At 37.7% G+C, this 19,638-nt stretch overlaps 1 protein-coding gene across 2 annotated transcripts in view; it reads right to left on the minus strand.

Annotated features, from left to right (window-relative positions):
• Positions 1 to 1,257: 1,257 nt before the first annotated feature.
• Positions 1,258 to 19,638, minus strand: part of ccdc73 (coiled-coil domain containing 73) — a 27,363-nt gene continuing 8,982 nt past the window's right edge. Inside the window, exons 2-20 of one of the 2 annotated variants that reach the window (XM_083560968.1) lie at positions 17,726 to 17,786; positions 16,395 to 16,458; positions 16,169 to 16,297; positions 14,666 to 14,737; positions 14,480 to 14,551; positions 14,370 to 14,405; positions 14,196 to 14,270; positions 13,355 to 13,393; positions 12,648 to 12,783; positions 11,742 to 11,821; positions 11,533 to 11,661; positions 11,363 to 11,422; positions 10,997 to 11,101; positions 8,472 to 8,582; positions 8,191 to 8,331; positions 7,276 to 7,441; positions 5,777 to 7,084; positions 5,585 to 5,697; positions 1,258 to 2,711 (exon numbers count right to left, since the gene is read on the minus strand). In XM_083560968.1, coding sequence (XP_083417094.1) covers positions 2,424 to 2,711; positions 5,585 to 5,697; positions 5,777 to 7,084; positions 7,276 to 7,441; positions 8,191 to 8,331; positions 8,472 to 8,582; positions 10,997 to 11,101; positions 11,363 to 11,422; positions 11,533 to 11,661; positions 11,742 to 11,821; positions 12,648 to 12,783; positions 13,355 to 13,393; positions 14,196 to 14,270; positions 14,370 to 14,405; positions 14,480 to 14,551; positions 14,666 to 14,737; positions 16,169 to 16,297; positions 16,395 to 16,439 — 3,105 coding nt within the window. In that variant the 5' untranslated portion in view covers positions 16,440 to 16,458; positions 17,726 to 17,786 and the 3' untranslated portion in view covers positions 1,258 to 2,423. The remainder of the gene's footprint in view (positions 2,712 to 5,584; positions 5,698 to 5,776; positions 7,085 to 7,275; positions 7,442 to 8,190; positions 8,332 to 8,471; positions 8,583 to 10,996; positions 11,102 to 11,362; positions 11,423 to 11,532; positions 11,662 to 11,741; positions 11,822 to 12,647; positions 12,784 to 13,354; positions 13,394 to 14,195; positions 14,271 to 14,369; positions 14,406 to 14,479; positions 14,552 to 14,665; positions 14,738 to 16,168; positions 16,298 to 16,394; positions 16,459 to 17,725; positions 17,787 to 19,638) is intronic. The other variant, XM_083560969.1, reaches the window with a different exon arrangement.

Consider the following 19,638-nt stretch of genomic DNA (forward strand, 5'->3'; position numbering starts at 1 on the left):
GCAAGACCCCGACCATCTCTCTGACCCTGTAAAAGTTAGTAACTAAATACATTTGCTGCTTAATGGATCTCAACATGTCATCCCCGCTATGTGATTTAGGGCAAGCCAAGAATGGAGAGCGCAGCGAGGTGGAGGCCGGGGCTCGGAGTGGAAATCAGGGGCACGGCGGTTTTACAAGATCCCCTAGAGTGCACAAGCACTCTCCATCATCCAACAGGGGCGTCCCGCTGTGCGAGACTTATGGCCCGACACGTCAACGGGGACGTGGATAATGCAGCATGGCGCGCGGGGAAAAGACGTGGCTTTGGGGTCCACTACTTTTCACTAACAGCTGAAACGGTTCATCCTTTATGGAGCGCGATGTGCCGCTCACAGATATATAGACGTCCGGGGGAGTAACGTGTACTCAAGTGATCGCTCCTAACCTCTGCAGAATTAGAAACGTATGGCGCTCCCACGGTGGTCCTTGAGGAGAATAATTCAATCGAAAGCATTGTCCGCTGAGTATTGTTCACGTTTCATGTTTCTCGCTGGAAGGATGTGCAAAGCGATGATATGATGAATAGCCAGTTAAAAGTGAAAGAGAGTGGGGAAGAGTCCGAACTACAGGTTGGGGCTAATTTAGGGCCATACAAATGATGTGGATAGTGAACTTTAAACTGTGGTGACCTTTGACAGAGCTGGGCATGCAGGGATTATCTTCTCGTCTCTCAGTGAGAGGTAAGATGAGAAGGCTAAAGCGGAGGTGATTCACAACACAAGAGTGTCCTCCTCCATGCAGACAGATTTGAAGAAAAAATATATAAGGTAGTTAACAATTGCTCAGTATCTTTGAGCAATTGTTTAGACATGCTATTATGACCCTGATATGCACTCATGTCTATTTGATCAAACTCATTTGAGGATTTCGTGCTGCAATTCTGAACAAATGTTGTATAAAAATTCCCTAAATACTATCTGGCGTTAATATTGTTTATGTCTCTGTAAGTCATTTAAATGTCACCTTAAAGTGAACAAACAAATTCTCTCTGAAAATTACCCGATACTCTACATTTTTCTTCACAGCCGAGAAAAATAAATTCAAAGCTTTCGACGTGAAACTTATCAGCATCTTCACGAGCCTGACCCGTGTAGCCGGGCTCTGCTTCCTCGTTTGCCGTGAGTGTTATTCTAGTGTTAAATGAATGCTCAGGGTCCCGTGGAGCCCATAGGGGCCAGGCTAATTTGCTGTGGCAGTCAGGACACAGTGATGGAATGTGAATGTCAGCAAGCTCTTTATTTACACTCTATATAAAAGCGACTAGTAATTAACACCGGGGTCCCTCCCGCGCTCAAGTGTAATTGACTGTTTCGAAGGACCGCCACTTCATATTCCAGATTGTGTATTAAAATTACGCTTTCCATATTGCTTACTCCCTTTAAGGATAAGGGTCAGCACTGCTGGCACAGACACTCCAAACACATCAGATTTCTTTATGAGGACATTAACATTTTGACATATTAATAATGAGTAAGTGTATTAAGCCAGACCTGAGAGGGACCTTGAGCCATCCTCAGGAGGTGCGCATTGTCTTTCTGCAGTGTGATTTTATTTCTTCTATGGAGAATGGTTTTGTTAAGCTCTTTCACCTGCTTTAATTTAAAAAAAGAAAAAAAAACTGATTTATCTAACAATAAAACAGAATGAAATGCGGGCATCAGCTTCGTGTTCTGTGGAACATATGAGTAAAAAACAAACACACTAACACACACACACACTCCAAATAAAACCTAAAAAAAAAAAATCGAAAATACAAATATTACAATGCCGCTTTTTAGTTTCGCAGATATTCAGGTTGCCTGAGGAGCTCATTAACATCTGCTGATTGTTCTACAACATAAACTCTCTACTTGTCCAGCAGCAGCAACACATTTTGTCATCTGTATCGGCCTAACACGTGTCCATATATTCTAAACAACCTTTTTTATTGAGAACATTAACTTAATGAGAGAATAATTTGCATTTGCTAATTTGGGTTAATGTGCATTAATTGATTCCCGTTACTCAAATGTTTTAATTAACACAAGTTATAGTTGGCCGCAGTTTGTGCTCTGCAAATTAAAATGTCCTCAGAGGAAAAGACGGGCCATCCAGGGAGTAATTAGTGTTAATTGGCTTTAAAACTGTAATTAACATGCTTTATGTGGAGCATGGAGCGAAGATTAAAATGCGTTTGAGTTAAACAGGCTTCATATAAAAATAAAAATAAATAAATAAGCACAATTTAAACAATTATACAATCTGCTTGAAAAATTATCGTTTTAAAACGTATAACAAAAGTCTCAAACACTTCACTTAAATGCGAAATAAATAAACAAAAACCCCTCGAACTCTACAGCAACTCTAATGCCAATATAATATAGATAACTGATTTTAAAGCCTTTTAAAGCTCCAACTCATCCACCCTACGTCTTTTTTGCGGCCTGAAACTTTCAGAAGAGAGGAACTGTTCAATTCTGGCGATCTGGGCCCTGATGTCACACTTCTGATGGTCCTCATTCTCAAGAGGCGTGGGCGTTCTTTCCTCGCACACGGGCCGAGACACTTTTCCCAAGCTGTGCCGCCTGGGAGGGGGAGTAACAGTGCAGTTCTGTCTCAGCCCATTACCCCCAGAGCATGCCGCTGTACTGCCCGGCTGAGCTGAACTGAACAAGATGGGAAATCTGCTCTCCTGTATAGAGAAACAAAAGCAGATATAAAAGTGTAATACATTGAATTTATATAATTCTGGTCTGAGAATTAATTTAGCATAAATTTTGCACTTTTTCAGTTTAGCGTTATAGATGGGTTTTTTTTATTTATTTATTTTTATTCTGATGCTCGGTTTACTGTATTATGCTATAGACATGATATACTGCCAGTCCTGACAAAACATAATTATATTGGATTTTTTTCCTGCTCTTTCAAATTGACTTGACATGAGCAATCACTGATAAAACTGGCAAAAGCCCACCCTTTGTAATACCAAGGATAAAGAGCATTCATGTTACCCTCTCTAGACAGTATAGCACCTGGCTCTAATAAAGTATGAGACAGTAAGTACTGGAGGTAGAGAGAAGTAGTCAGGCTGTAATTCAGCAGCAAATTTATAGTAAAAACACAAATATAATAAACGCTTGAATGACCTTCAACGGTAAAACGGCTTTAAAACCCGCAGTAAAAGTTCAACGCCGAGGCAGAAACTTGAAAAGCAGCTTAGGAAAGTCATATATTTCAATCATGCATATCCATAATATCTCTCTTGCTCTTCTCCCCTCTCTTAAGTGCAAGGGCTTTTGGTCTAAAATTATAATAATAAAAAAAGAAAAATGCATGGTGCGATTCTAAAAAAAGAAAAGAAAGTTGTCTTCACAGTAGACAGACTACTTCAGAGAAGATGATACAGATAGATTTTCTAAAACGTAAGATACAGACGGATTCGATGTCATGAACTCTCTGGTTTGCTCCACACAGCATCTCCTTTCAGACACATTACTGATTTATAGTCCATGACTTTTCTGTTGTTTCCAATCAAACTTAGTTAGTATAATATTTTTGTCCCAGGATAGTTTCTGGATGGTTAATCTACAGTATAATCTATGAATCACTTCTGTTACGACAATATACTAATATTTATCAAGGTTTGGGTTTGACACCATGATCGATTGATAAACTGTTTGGGATAGTTGCTTTGCTTCCACAAAGAACCTGGCTCATCAAATAATCTAATATGAATTTATATATATGGTGTATGCCACTTCCTGTTTTTGTATAGAAGGTAACTAAGGACCCGTTTTGTCCCTTGTGTAGCAGTACAAATCAAGGCATGTAGAAGCGTACGTTTTGGGACTGTCTTCAAGTAAAGTCTTTCTGGTTCTCTGTTTGAAATGCGTTAGGAGTGGAGTTTTGGAGATCTAGACTCAGATCCAAAGGGACCCACTGCCTTTTTTCTTTGCGTGATGATTTTGCTTTGGAACTGTTTGTCAAATGAAGATCTTGTCAGCTGCTCCTACTGCTGCTAAAAATTTTATCTTGAAAGGTTTTATAGAATTCCATTCATTCCTTTATATTTGTATAACGCTTTTTTTTTTTACAGTGGACACTGTCTCAAAGCAGCTTTACACATGCCCAAGTATACTGCTTTTAAGTTTGTTTCATATAACTGTTTATCCATGATGAGCAAGCCAATGGCAACAGCAGCAAGAAAAAACATCCTGAGATGGTATGAGGAACTCATACTGTCCATACTACAGTCCAATAGCCCCAACACACCGGTGTTCAGAGATGAAAGTCCATATCGTATTTAACATGAAGCTATAAATTAGTTCTTATAGAGAACCTCGAAACTAGTGGGAGTAGGAGTACGAGGGTCCACTGTGGAAACTTCACTTTGCTCATCCATGTGGCGCTTAAGCCGATGCTATGCTTCACGGCACCAAAAGCACCCGATGTCTCGGGATAAAAGTGTTAAACATTTTGCCCGTCACGAACCGCTGATCTGCTCTGAATATTGGACTACAGAGGAGAGCTTTAATCCAGATAGATAAAAGAATAAATAATTGAGACAAAACCTGATGAGCGTTTAGTATCCATGATGGTCATAATGGAGCCAGGATCTATCCCACCAAAAGAGTGAGAGACCAAAAGTCAGTCGTGTACATGGCACCAATCTTGCTTAAGCAACCGATCTTTTATCATGTATGTGTAACAAGGAAGCTGGAGAAATCCCATGGTGAGAACATGCAAAACTCTCAATAAACTTTCAAACTCGATAACTGCAATAACCTGAGATCATCATCTACAGTCACACTACCCTCTACCCTCTTAGTCCAGTCCAATCATCTATTTACACTCCTACACAAAAACAACCGCTGACATGTTAAAGCTGTGTAAACAAAAACAATATCATCAAGTATCAGTCATTTCTTCCTCAAACCCTGGTTACGCAATCGTTCCGCCTAATAAGAGAGCAAATCTGGTCAGAATTCCAACAGTGGTTGGACATTACACCCAACTGACTGGGTGTATAATGGCGAATATTTCAGTGTTTCAGCTGCTCCCAGTGTACACACCTGTTGAACCATCTGTTGCCACACAACAGCAAATTCGCCACTATGGCAATAGATGGAAGTTTGCTCCTGATGGGTTTTTCCATTCTCTCCAAAAGCCTGTGACACAATCTTTACCAACATGTACAGTTTATAGTCCAAAAGTATGGATTGAATCATCTACGGCTACTTCTGTCATATCTGATGAATATTGCTCCTTTAGTATGTACCACAGATTACAGATCTTGGACTGTATATACTTACTTGTACTTGTTTTTACTTAAATGTAAATGTAAAGAAAAGAAAAGAAAAGAAAAAACACACCCACACATGCATGGAGATGTCCATTTTACATTACATGCAAGTACATTATGAAGTGTATATATATATATATATATATATATATATATATATATATATATATATATATATATATATATATATATATATATAATTCTAATATAATTGCATGTAATTTACCATGGACATCTCCTCTAAGCATGTTTGAAAAAATTACCTTTTCAGTTGAGATTTCAGAAAATGTCTCTTTTATCGCATTCCATTCTCTGTAGTGATCGTTTTTTCGATTAGAACACGTATATGAAACATTTGCCTTGTCAAAAGGTTCACCTGAAAAACATGAAGCACATTACTATTCACACATCCTGAAAACAAATCCGTTTTAATGACTTATTCTTATACAACCTACCTCTGTTTCTTAGTGTGGACTTTGGAAATACAGGTGTACTCATTGATCTGAGAAGGTCCTGAAAACCAGGGGGCAACTCGGATTTCTGATCAGAATGTAACACTCTTGAAGGTGCTGAGGATTTGTTTGGTTGCACCATTGTCACACTTTGTGAGCCACTCAACTGCTCTTTCATGAACGATTCTTTCATAGGCACGTCCAACTCAAGAGATGATTCAAAATGTTTGCTTTCTTCCTTGAGATCTGGATTTATTCCAGTAATTTGTTCTTTTGCATTATTTGGCTGTTCACTTTGTTTTGTATCGTTGAACACAGAATCGTCCTGGGGGTTTGAGATCTGGGGATCTGGAGATGTTTCCGCGTTTTGCTCATTGCTCTGTGCAGATAAAGCAGAAGTACAGATATCATCTGTTTTATTTCCATCTTGAGCTGTGCTTTTAGAGGACGATTCAGCAGTGTGGGAAATAGCATTCAACTCTGCTTCTGGGATACATTTTGCCTTAATAACTCTGATATGGTTTATATCTTCCAAAGTGTCCTGTTGTTCAAGGCTTCCTGGTAGTTCTTGTAGTTCACTAAAAAGTGTGTCAGAAATTGAGGCAGCACAGGGTACTAAAGAGATTCCTTCATTAGAAGAGTCAGTCTCCTGAGGAATGATTTGCTGTTGAACTGAATGAGCGACACCTAATTGTTCATACTTTCTAGGACTCTTATTATGTGCATATGTTGGTCCTATATCTTGTTCACCATTAATGACTGAATCCTCTACACAAGGAATGATATCACTATTTGCTGGGGCACATGGAGACTTATTTATCTCAGGTGCTGCAGTCTGAAGCTCAACTCCTATCAAGGCAACGTTGTGAGATGTCTCGGGTGTGTGTTTATCTGGTGTCTGGTGCTCTTGTGTTTTATAGACACACAGACTCTTCTCTGCTGGCGTAACCCTGGGTTCAGACACCACCGGGTCACTCGTCACACCATAAACAGACCTGGTTTGGGGTTCTGATAGCTTAGAGAGACAGCTTTCTGTGTAACTTTGCACTGGAGGGTTACCATTATCATCCACGCAGAGCACCGGTGCGCTTTCACTGACACTAGCGTCTTGTTTGACAGCTGGATCTATCTGCTGATTTGTCACATTAGTTCCATTCACTCTCTCACTTGTCTCTGATTGATCTGGAGCCAAAGCATCAAGGCCTTCTGAAGGTGGAAGCGCCAGGGTTGTTCGATCCATCTGTGAACGAACGTTAAGCTCATCGTTTTCTCTGCCTGTTGCTGCTTCTTTGCACTCGGCAGTCCTTTCATCTGCACGAGGAAATTAAATTCATGCATCATTACGGATCGCAAAATGAAAAGTGCAGGTAAGCTTTCTTGATAAAAGATATTCTGTCAACCCAGAAACCCAACTCCCCACCACATCACATCATTCTGTGCAAAAATATTAGTTTTAACGGCGCCCGGCTTGGCTGGAGAACAGAAGCTTGCATTCCTCTCACCTGGAATGTCTTCGTCTTCTTTGCAATGTCTCATTTGCTCACAGTAATTTTGAGAACCGGCTTGATGGGATTCTCTATCTAAAGACGTATCCTTGTCCAGATCCAAATAACAGTTTAAGCTGGTAGAAGAGTGTGTCTGGATGTCAAAATCATCCTTAGAGCCATCCTGGAAAAAGTGTAATCGACAGTCCATATTATATTGAGACTGTACAAGTTAAAGTCATACTCCCCAGTTACACAAGCAAAATGAAGCAAAGTTAATTTGACTTATCTCACTTTTGGCAACTTGCCAACAATGATCATTTTCTGGGGTAAACAACACACCTTTCTTTGTACATATAATGTTGTAAAACGTCAAGACAAAGCTAGTTCCTGTTATTGCTTACGTCATAGCAGAATATAAAAGAAAAATTTCCCTCATCAGAATTGCTTTAAGTTCAAGAGGCAAAATAAATGTCACGTAAGCAAGAAAATCATCCCGAAAGTCTGTCCTAAAGACTCTCCAGTTCTGGAGGGGAAAAAAAACGTACAAAGCACTACTGAACACGTTATTTTTTTCCCCCTTTGACAAACAACAACTTTTAGATGTTTATTATGAAGATAAGATAAGATTAGATTAGATAAGGAAGCTTCCGCCCTACAGGTCCTCCTAAATCAGATGTTACTACAGAAACAAGAGCATTAATACAGTATAAATCTCTGGTTTCGAATGACACTATTGTCATAACCGCTAATAAAAAACGTGAATCGTGAACTCTTTGACCGTTCACTATACAAGTATATCGTTCTACAAAATGACAGCTTTTGTGTTCAGCATTAATATATAAACATATGAGTAACTGTTTTAACATCGGTACTTGAAGAACCATAAATATTCTAAAAACTAAAAATGTGTTTGATAAATCACATTCCTACCTCTAAGCCGTAAATGTGTCCTGCTTGATGCATCATACAAAAAGACAGTCGCTGGTGTTTCTCATGGAGATGATCGTATGCCTTTTTAACAGCTTTCAGCTCTTCCTGATTTGCCTGCACCTTTCCATGCATTGCCTGCTTCTATTTGACAACATTACAAAATCAAAACCCATCATTCTTTTCCAGTATTTTGTCCCATGCAAAAATGGATCCCTTTTTATTCATCGAAATCAATGTTTTAATCAGAATCGATCCTTTTTAAAGCATTTTTGCAGAACTACCTCTTGTTCCAAAGTGATTTTGGAATGTTTGTAGTCATTGATCAAGTGCACAAGCCTGTCCTCTTTCTTTTTACTCCTCTCTCGGACCATTTCATGTTCTCGTTTAAGGACCTGCAATGAAATTAATCGCCCGGAAAATCTTTAATGCAATAGTAAATTTTTATGCGTTTATTCAACCCGGACCGAGGGTTCTAAACAGACAGGCATGATCATACAAATCAGCGGGGTTTTGTCACGTTAATAATGGTTTTAATCAATGAATAAATATGGGAATTAAATGGAGGCATGGAGTCTATAAAACAGCAGAGGTCTGTAAATGGACAATAAACATGCTTACCATTATTGAGTTGCAAGTCGTACTTCCTGAATGTGATTTACGGCACGCTCGCTCGTGTTTATGAGGCATCATTTATTTTTTTATCTTGGCTTTATTCGAACCGTAACCATTTTAAACAAAAACAACAGCAATTTTTTTTTTTTTTTTTATATACATTTAGGAAATGGACAGAATATTTCTAAATGAAGATCAATTGGTTTCCATGCGTAGTATTTAGTAGTTATTCTATTCAAGTCAAGTCAAGAAGCTTTTATTGTCATTTCAACCCTGGTGCTACATACAACATAGAGAGACATCACCCAACATAGAGCTACATAACAGAACACAGAGCTAGAGGACAAAAGTGAGTGTCCTCGCCAAATTAAGTGCATCGTGTGCAACCGAAAGCGAACACTCGAAGACAGTGCAAGCACACAATACAGGAACAGTGTGGGACAAATACACAAAACACAAAATATCGACCAGTAAACACTGTATATGTCAACCAGTAAACACTGTATATGTTACACAGTACAATGTGCAAAAACAGCATGTGAACAGTGCGATATGATCATAATATAATATGGGTGGTGTTTTTTAATTGAGTATTGAGTGTCTGTTTGGTTGTAACACTTTTTTTTAGCATTTTTAGGAAGTGCTGCTGGGGTTTCTTTATGATGAAACTGGTGTTGAGTGACCAGTTGAGGTTCTCCACCAGATGAACACCAAGGAATTTGGTGCGCTTGCCGATCTCCACCTAGGATTAATCGATGTTTAGTGGAGAATGGCTGCTCTGTGCTCTCCTAAAGTTAACAACCATCTCTTTGGAGACAGTTAATTAGCTGTTGTACCTCCTCTCTGTATGTTGACTCGCCGTTCCTGCTGATGAGACCCACCACGTTCGTGTCATCGGCGAACTTGATAATAAGGTATGTGCTGTACATTGCTACACAGTCGTGAGTCAGCAGAGTGAGCAGCAGTGGGCTGAGCACACAGCCCTGAGGGGTCCCATTTCTCAGTGTGGTGGTGCTGGAGATGTTGTTCCCAATTCGGACTGACTGAGATCTTCCAGTCTGAGGAATTCATTTGCATGGTAGTGTTGAATGCTGAACTGAAGTCTATGAACAGCATCTATAACAGCATTCGTACAAATGTGTCCATATTTTCCATGTGGTTGAAGGTTATGGCGAAGGCATCGTCCATGGAACAGTTTGGATGATACACAAACTGCATGGGGTCCAGTAAGGGTGGTAGCTGGGTCTTGATGTGCCTCATAACCAGCCTTTCAAAGCACTTCATTATGATGGGTGTGAGGGCGAGGAGACGACAGTCATTGAGGCAGGAGACAGTAGACTTTGGCATGGGGACAATGGTCGTTGTCTTGAGGCAAAATGTTTATTTGCTGTACACAACGCCTTTAAGTGTACAAAAAGTGTGTAATCAGAATCATTTCCTGTTTGCGTTATTAGTCAAAAGCTTATGAAATCTAACACTGACACTTTGTGTACAGTGTGGAAATGTATTTAATCTTCTTCTGTGGTGCTTTGGAGAAAATTGGAGATTGAAGAACGCATCTAAGATTGCTCCTCAATGCAAAATCAATCCAGATCCTCCACGTTACTTGCTCAAAAGAATGACATGCTGTTTTTATGTGGATTTGGATGCATGCTACATAGACAAAAGTATTAGAACTTTTCCAGCCATATGTTGTTGTTTTTTTTTTTTCTTCACAAACCGGCCCACAATTATATAGGATATATATCTTTCCTGTAGAGAGGAGGCAAATTATTCTAATTATTCTGTCAAATTAACTTATAATAATGTAATACTGCCGCAGACGGCATATACATAAGCAGTAGTGCTACAGTATGGGCTTGTATCAAATAAAAGTGAAATCACTCGGAATTAGAATTAGTATTTCCTTTATTTACTTACCCATTCATGAAATCTTGTCTGTGACATTTTGGCTAAAATGTTTGTGTTTTGTAGAACACCCATATAAGAATAAAATTTATATATCACTTGAGGTCATTTCACTTGAAAGTTTTGGAACGGTGTGTTATGATAGACAGATGTTACCAGACTTGAAGGAGAATATATACATTTGAAAACAGCAAAATTAGGAAAATGTGGATAACAGCTAGCGAACCAAACCCACTCTTACTTACAAGGTGGATGATTACAAAGTGATGTTACATTACAGACTAACCTGGTACTCCTCTGTGTGTATGAGGAGCTGCTGCTCAATTCGACTCACAGCCTGCGTCTGAGTCTGCAGCAGCCACTGGGCATGCTGAAGGGAGTTCATAAACTCCTGACACACACACACACACACACACACACACACACACACACAGCCTACTGAGTGAGATGTATTACCGGCTTAAGACCAGGATTACTGTGAAATGTTACAACGGCATTTTTTAGCAGAATAAAATACTGCAACCTATACGAGTAAAACAAATTGTATTTTTTTTTTTTTTTTGCCAGGACTTAAATGATGATTTTTTTCTATACCTTTGAAATGTTGCACCTGAAAAAACAGTAGCCAACACTTCAGCGCTAATAAACCTACCTGCTTCTCTGCTCTTTCTGCTGCCATTTCATTTTGGAGCCTCTTATTCAGTTCAATTTCCTACAAACAAACAAGTGGCCCAGCTCAGCAGTGATTCCCACATCTTTCTTTCTCACTGTATATATATGTTGGTAATTTTAGGCAATTCTTCATTTAAAAACAAAACAAACCACAGTCAGCCTTTGTTGAAGCTCCTGCAATTGTTGGTCTTTGAGCAGGTAAGAACAACCTTCTTCTCCAGATCTGCTGACAGACACAACTTTGCATTTCACCAGCTCACTGTTAAGCCTCTCCGCCTTCTAAATTCGTAGAAAAGAAATTCGTTCTAGAAACAAACTAGCAAAACGAAATTGTATTCACCATTTTAAATAAGCATTACCTGTTTCAGGACAGCAATTTTAGATTCTTGTTTTTTGTTGATGGATACAAGTTTCTTGTTAATCCTCATTCCTTCTTCGACTTGTAATTTGTAAAAAAAAAAAAATAAACAAAACCGAAAGATGTCAGATGGCATTCAGTAGCATTTTTTTCGACTGCACTAATGAGAAACCTACTGACACAAACCATACAGTGTGTACAGGAGAAATCTTACACAAACTAATGGTTCCCTTAAAAACCATGACTGCTTTACATAAATACTGATACTGCTGTTTGGAACAAGCAGATAATAATGTTTATTGTACCATCCACTCAACATAAACTCTTATTTAAACATTCGGACAGGAACAGTTGTCTGTAATATGCAGAATCTCACTATATCCAGTGCAGACTTTTTATAAAATAACCAGTCTAATCTAGGATGTAGTCTCTTCAATAAAATAAGCAGACAAGAATTTCAGCCTGGAGATTTTCTGTTGCAGAATGCAAGCCAATTAAATGGAATTCAAGATATAAACATTATATCTTATAAAATGCACCTATAAAACTCAGTCTAGAGAGCTAACATTTTTTTTCAAAAGAAAATAACTTGACTAGAACTAGAAAACGCTCAGTTCCGGAAAAAAAAAACTGCTCCCCCCATGGCCTACATTCACTCATTTGTTTTATTCTATAATATAGGATTCAAATTAAGTCTCTAGTTGCTTTAGAAACCTACACAACAATAGAAATATGACCAGAAAATGTGTAGAAATATAAAAATGTAAAAAAAAAAAAACTAGTGGGAAAATTACTCAATGCATCCAACTGAGGCATTAAATAAAACATTTGTTTAGAGTAACATTTTGAGTTGGGTCGCATTCAGGCGGCATTCGAATCTACTGCTATTCCATAGAATCTAGCCTACCATTTTGCTCCAGTTTCTCATGGCCCTGTCTGACCACAGCAAACTGTTTCGATATCATCCTGAAGCGCTTCTCCACCTCTCCCAGCTGATTTAGATGGCTGTCCTTCACCTGCATCTGCAGCTGCACCTTTTGCTCCTGGAAAGATTTTGCACGATAACGCCCCCTTTTGGTGAAATTCCTCCACAATTTCACAAACATAACCTCAGCTTAAAAGCATCCCAGATCGAGGCCGGGATCTTTCTCGTCTGTCTTTATTTCAAAAAGGGATTTATAAAGGATCTTAATCATTGAGGGCCATGCTTGGGGATTTTTCTTTTTTTTTTTTCTTCCAGGGGCAGAAGACCTTGAAGACTTTGTTTAACATCTTGGCTGAGGATATGTTCTCCCTGCCAGATTAGGTTTTCATTTTTACACATGCCTGAGGGACTTTTATGAAACTCCCCCCTCTCTCTTTCTGTCGTTACTTTCTGATTGTCTGTATCAAACAGATTTTCTCTCTGTCACTTTAAAGGTTAAACAGAGCGAAGCTCCGATATAAAATATTTTAATGGTGGTATTTTCTCTGCTGCACTGGCAGCTCAAGTGTCACACACACTCCCTATCCGTTACTTGTGATGAGTCACTCTCTCCTCCCCAGAACCTCCTCTTTAATTTCTCCCTCTCCCACTCGCCTCTGTCGGCAATTTATATAATTGTAAACTCTTACCAGCTCGCTTAATTTCTTCTCCAAACTGTACTTGAACAACTGTAAAACAGTAGTAAAATAAATCAAAAAAAGTTTGTTAAAAGAGTTCTTATGTGCCTTCTGACATCTCAAACAACTTAAATTAACATTCACACAAAAACAAGCAGGAGAATGACAAAACCGATCTGAACTAACAGGAAGTCAATGGCAACTCAAATAAGTGGTCTTTACAACCATGGTGAGCAGAAAACCAGTTTAGAAAATGCGACGCAATAAAGCTTCAGGTGGATGAGCAGCAACAAAGCAAAACCACATCAGGATCCAAATTCGTTGGACAAGAACATAAAAATCTGAGATTATTTACATTTTGACTTGAATATCTTCTATCGAGCATATCAAGGACACAGACTCACCCAAACTAAACAACTGGAGCCTTGGGGGAGAGGGGGAGGGGGCAAACAAACAAACAAACAGGATCTTTTCTTCACCAGCACCATCACCAACTGAGAGAAAAATCCTTTGGAAGAACATGTTCATTGATCCAGTACAGTTTCAGAAGCACTGCTAACACCTTAGTCGGTATTTAACAAACATCATTATCGCTCCATCAGATGCTTCAAAAGAAATTGTGCTGAGAATTAGACGTCTGTATCCATCGCAAACAGTCATTTGTCTGACAACCAGCAAACAGACCTACACAGACCCCCATTCGAAAAGGTCAGCCAGGAGATGAATTTTCCCACTGATGGCTTCCCCAATAAAGACGTTTTTGCTGTAGGAAACAATGTGTGCTGCTGCACACACACACACACACACACACACACACACACACACACACACACACACACACACACACACGTACCTGCAGCAACTTTAACTCTTCCTTCAGGCTGGTGATCTCTTTGTCCTTTAACTCAGCACAGAGTTGGTGTTTCCCCTTTCGAATTCATTAGCATACCATTAGTCACATTTACAAATAACAGGATACTAATATGCATATTAGCACAGACATTAGAAAACACAAACAAAATGTTACCTTCTCTCCTTCTACGACTCGGATCTGAGCCTGAAACTTAAAGTTGTATCTAGTGTTTAGTACATCCTTAACATCCGCCGATACTTTCGAATAAAGAAATAAATATAGACCTGTTTTTTAACGGCAGCGAGCGATTCTGAATGTTCATTCGTCATCTTGTTGATCTGATTTTGCAAAGACTCCTAAAAAAAATGTGCAAAACATTAGAAATCATACAAATAACAAAAAAAAAAAAATATATATATATATATATATATATATATATATATATATATATATCTTGCTGAAAGACACACCTTCTGCCACTCTAGTTCTTGCTTCTCCAGGACGAGTTTGCAGATCTGAGCCTCGTGACGGGTCTCAGCATCCTGGATGTAAATTGTTCACGCTCAGTTTAAATCCCTTTTGCGACTCGATTATATGCAGATATTTACAGTCGATTTTGAGCTACACACAAACTTGTATTTAAAAAAAAGAAAGAAAGAAAGAAAGAAAGAAAGAAAGAAAGAAAGAAAGAAAGAAAGAAAGAAAGAAAGAAAGAAAGAAAGAAAGAAACAAGATATACACAAATCACATTTTAATGGCTTGCGCGGCATGTTCGGGAAACCAGCGGTGCATTAAAGAGTAGATATTAGCACAAAGACTTCCTCATCCTCCTACAGGAAAGGTAAAAGTCAGCGGCTTTCTACACGGTCACTTTTTATACGTACGTAGGAGTTTATTTATATGTTCCCATTAAAGTGTGTTACAGACATAGCACATACTTGGAAATGCACACAAGGTAAACAATAAATTCGCTAGAGATTTTAACCAGGGTAAGAAAAAAAAAAAAAAAAAAAAAAAACATTAAATTTGGTAATTGGAATAAGGAAAGAGAAGAGGAGAAGAGCTGATTTATAAGCTGAAACGATATCAAATGGATTATAAAACCAAATACTACAAACCAAGTAATAAAAAAACAAAAAGTACAAAATTCTTAGGACAATTCGAAAAACAAATTTGTTTAAACTTAGATAAACTCCTGCCATATTATTCATCCCATAGTCTTAACGGTCCAAGCTGAATTTTCACTCATATTTGTGATTAAAAAAAAAAAAAAAGTACTTCATGTACATTAGAAGATGCACGATGTTATACAGCTGAGTAAGATGAACCTGACAGCCGTCCTCTGCCTTAACCTTCAGCCCAATAAACCAGGGAACTACAAAGTGTTAGTTTAATGGCATGCCTGAGGAGCGGACTGATTTAATGCCTTTGTTCCCCAACAGCAGGATAATAACAATAAAAAGAAGAACGATCCAATGCTTAGTTTTGGTCCTACAACCTTTACGTGTACAGTGTCAGCGTTTAAGTGCTTGCTTGAGGGAAACAGTTTTACAAGCACGAAGACATGAAGGTAGCAGGTCCTGCTTGCATGACCCCATGCTGATGTAAATGCACTGATGTACAAATGGATGAAAGTGTGTTTGCCATCGTCCTCGCTCAAAAACCCATAACACCCCCACGAAACAAAATTACATCTTTCTAGTCTATCCGGATGTAACCGAATAGAGCTGTTATATAACTATAACAATAATTGAAGACCACTGTCGGAATTCCAAGCTTAAATATGAGGACATTTATGGCATTGCACAGGAATGTACAAAAAATAAAAAACTGTAATATTTTAGTAGAGAACAAAACCAGCGCTTTATAGTATCCATGCACTGAGTCACTACAAGGAACTAATGTCCAAATACCAATTTCATTGATAATGATTTAAAAGAAAAGAACATACTGTAAGGACTGGTGGTCCATACCCTGTAAATATGCAATTCCTCCACTGCTTCGAGGAGACTTGTCTTAAATTCAAGAAGCTGTACTGAAATGATTCCACTGTCCGATTCGGGAACATCTGACGACTTCAGTTCATAATTATCATGTTCAGTCTAAATTAAAGAAATATTTTATTTTTTAAAAAAGGACATTACAATTTCAAAAATTATGCCAATTTTGTGTATATAATAGTTGCTTTTCTTTACCCACCACAGACCCAAGATGATGTGTCTCATTGCCAGAGCTGAACTCCATTGGATGCTGAAGATATTACCTGCGAGATCATTGTGCAAAAAAAAAAAAAAAAAAAAAAAACGAAGACAAAAATCAGTTCTATCGTTCAAACGTGTGCATTGAGCAGCCCTGGCACCGATTTGGATGAACAGCTCTAACCCATCAAGGTAAAAATGATGCCAGGGCAAGATCATAATAGGGGTGAGAGCTATAAAACCGAGTGGACAGATTGCAATGTCATTGGTGTGGAATTATACAAGTTATTTAATCTGACCTGTGGTTGGTCCCCTGTACCCTCACCATTCCTGTATTGGGAAGTGGGAGGTCTTCACTTTGCCTGACGCTTTAATAGAAGAGATGCTTTTGTCCATTTAGCCGGTGCCGTTATCAATCATGTGCGGGAATGAAATGATCCCGTTAGAATTTGCTACTATCCCAAATGACCTGGGGGGGCGATGTCTTTATTTGCTTCTTCACTGATTCACTTCAGCAGATATTAAACAATTTTATAAGCCATGAAAGGCAAAATTAAAAGGACACCATCCATAAAATGGGATAATTCCCCTGCCTACAGGATGATGGTCTGCATTACCTTTGGTGAACTATTTTATAACTGGGTGCAGTGACTGGCAGTGGTCATACTTTTGTATGTCCAGGTCGAATTGAGTGTGTGTGTGTATGGGGACACTGACCGCTCTGACATACGACTGCTACCTCAGAACCTCTCAGCACACCATCAACACCACATTACACTGCAGATACTTTACAACTGTGTGTGAATAAAACATCATTTGCCAATGTTCTACGTTTAGTAGATTATGCCAAGAACCACAACACAGTATGATTAAGGATACAACTAAGCATTTTTATATGACTATATTATTAACAGTATAATATTGACACATTCAGTGCTTTACTGATTGTACATGAGACCTACGTGATGCGTAATTTGTAGAATTGAGACCGTCCTCGTGTCGTGCATATCGATATTGATAATTAACAGTCGCATCATCTTACAGAAAACATTATCATATGAATAACTCCACCCTTTTCCTTTCTTTAACAACACATTTAAATCTGTTTATTATAAGGATTAGATTAGATTAGATTAGGGAGCTTTCTGCCATATTGATCCTCCAGAATCACGTTACTATAGAAACAAGAGCATTAATACAGTATAAATGTATGGTTTTGAATTACAATATTGTCAAACTACTACTGTGCGAACAGAGAATGTAAAAAACGTGTTTATAGGAATTTATTGGCTGAATGTCTCTGGCAGGAAATCAACAATCTCAGAGACTTACCTTAACTGCTTAGACCTTCTTCTGTGGGAGAAGCTTCACCTTTTCAAAATCCAACACGCGTCTGCAACACGCATTGCAGAAAGGATTAACATCTACAGGGAAATAATAAGAAATATATAAGAAATAACAAGTAAGCATGTATGAGAGTCGGAAATAAAAACCTGAATCTAAAAAAATAAAGAAAAAGTTAACTAATTTTACATTGCTTATAGCAACATTTAAAGTCAGCCTTTTCTTTTAATCATTTAAAGGGTATTAGGTAGCTAATAAGTTAATACGTATATAAAAAAATAAAAATAAACGTTTTAGCGTACAGACGCGACCCACCTTACGAACGAGTAAATTTGTTCGTAAGTTGTTACTTTGTTCGTTATTGACTATGCAAATCTCCTAATGATATAAGAGCTTAAAAATTCTATCAAATAAACAATAAAATAGACTCAAACAAATCGAATTACGATCGACGACTAGCTCGCGATGGCTCTCCTCCGCTTTGAATTTTTTCGACTACGAACAAATTTCACCTTGAGAACTGATTTGTAAAGTGGGGAGCGTCTGTAGTCCAATATTTATTAAAAATCATTTATTACGTTCATCACCTTCACACATGTTCTAAAGCATCACCCAGAGTTTCTTAGCGGTATAACAGCGTTAAACCTTTGGTAGCTTTAAACTCACGACCTTCACACTGTATCAGATTACCTGTGATAATTATGTTAATGAATATCCATTAGATTTGATTGCCTGAAACAACTTTATACTTTCAAGTTTAATCTAATTTGATTGACAAATATATTTATATAAACTGTATGACCAACTTATACCCCCTCCCCCCAAACATATACCCCCCCCCCCACACACACACACACACACAAACACACAAAAAACATGCCCTGTGTGATACTTAAAATCACTCCAAACCAGAGGATTATAAAGCTATGTGGTTTTTCTTCAGTGTGATCATGATTTACACATCTTTTTTTTTTTCTTCTTCTTCACATACTTGCTTACTTCAGTTCATTCCCTGGTGATCAGCTGCCTGTCACATTTTAATATACATTCGTCTTCTTCATTATTAAGGTGTATAATTAGTTGATGCATTAAATAACTCAGGTTTATCAAGCTGAACTGATTTGTGTGTCATGTGCCAAAAACGTCCACCAGCCTTAAAAAAAAAAAAAACACTCCATGCCCCGTGTGAGGATCGAACTCACGACCTTCAGATTATGAGACTGACGCGCTACCTACTGCGCTAACGAGGCAGACAGGAACAAGCTGACGGTTTAGATTCACTGATAGACGCATATTCAGTACATTTATTTCTATAAAAATATATATCAAACATTTATTTATATATATATATATATATATATATATATATATATATATATATATATATATATATATATATATATATATATATATAAATGTTTGAGAAGCTTTACATCTCTACCTTCTGCAAAACAGAACATATACAGAAGATAAAAATGATTAAGTAAGCAAATTATATATATATATATAAAATCAATATATATATATATATATATATATATATATATATATATATATATATATATATATATATATATATATATATACACACACACAATTTTAACATTAAAACATGGATGCATCGATGTCAAGTCAGATACCTAAAACCTAATAAATCAACTCAACCTTCTGATACCTTCATGACCTTTTGTATAAGTGATCATCTGATCTGATTAAAATTTTATCTAATCAATCTATCTATCTATCTATCTATCTATCTATCTATCTATCTATCTATATATCTATCTATCTATATATATATATATACACTATAGAAATGACACTTGGATATATTTTACAGTAGTCAATGTGCAGGTCGTACAGCAGTGCAGTCATTATTGTCTAAACATCTGTCAACAAAA

Source organism: Silurus aristotelis (assembly GCF_946808225.1).
Source record: "Silurus aristotelis genome assembly, chromosome: 14".
Taxonomy (NCBI): domain Eukaryota; kingdom Metazoa; phylum Chordata; class Actinopteri; order Siluriformes; family Siluridae; genus Silurus; species Silurus aristotelis.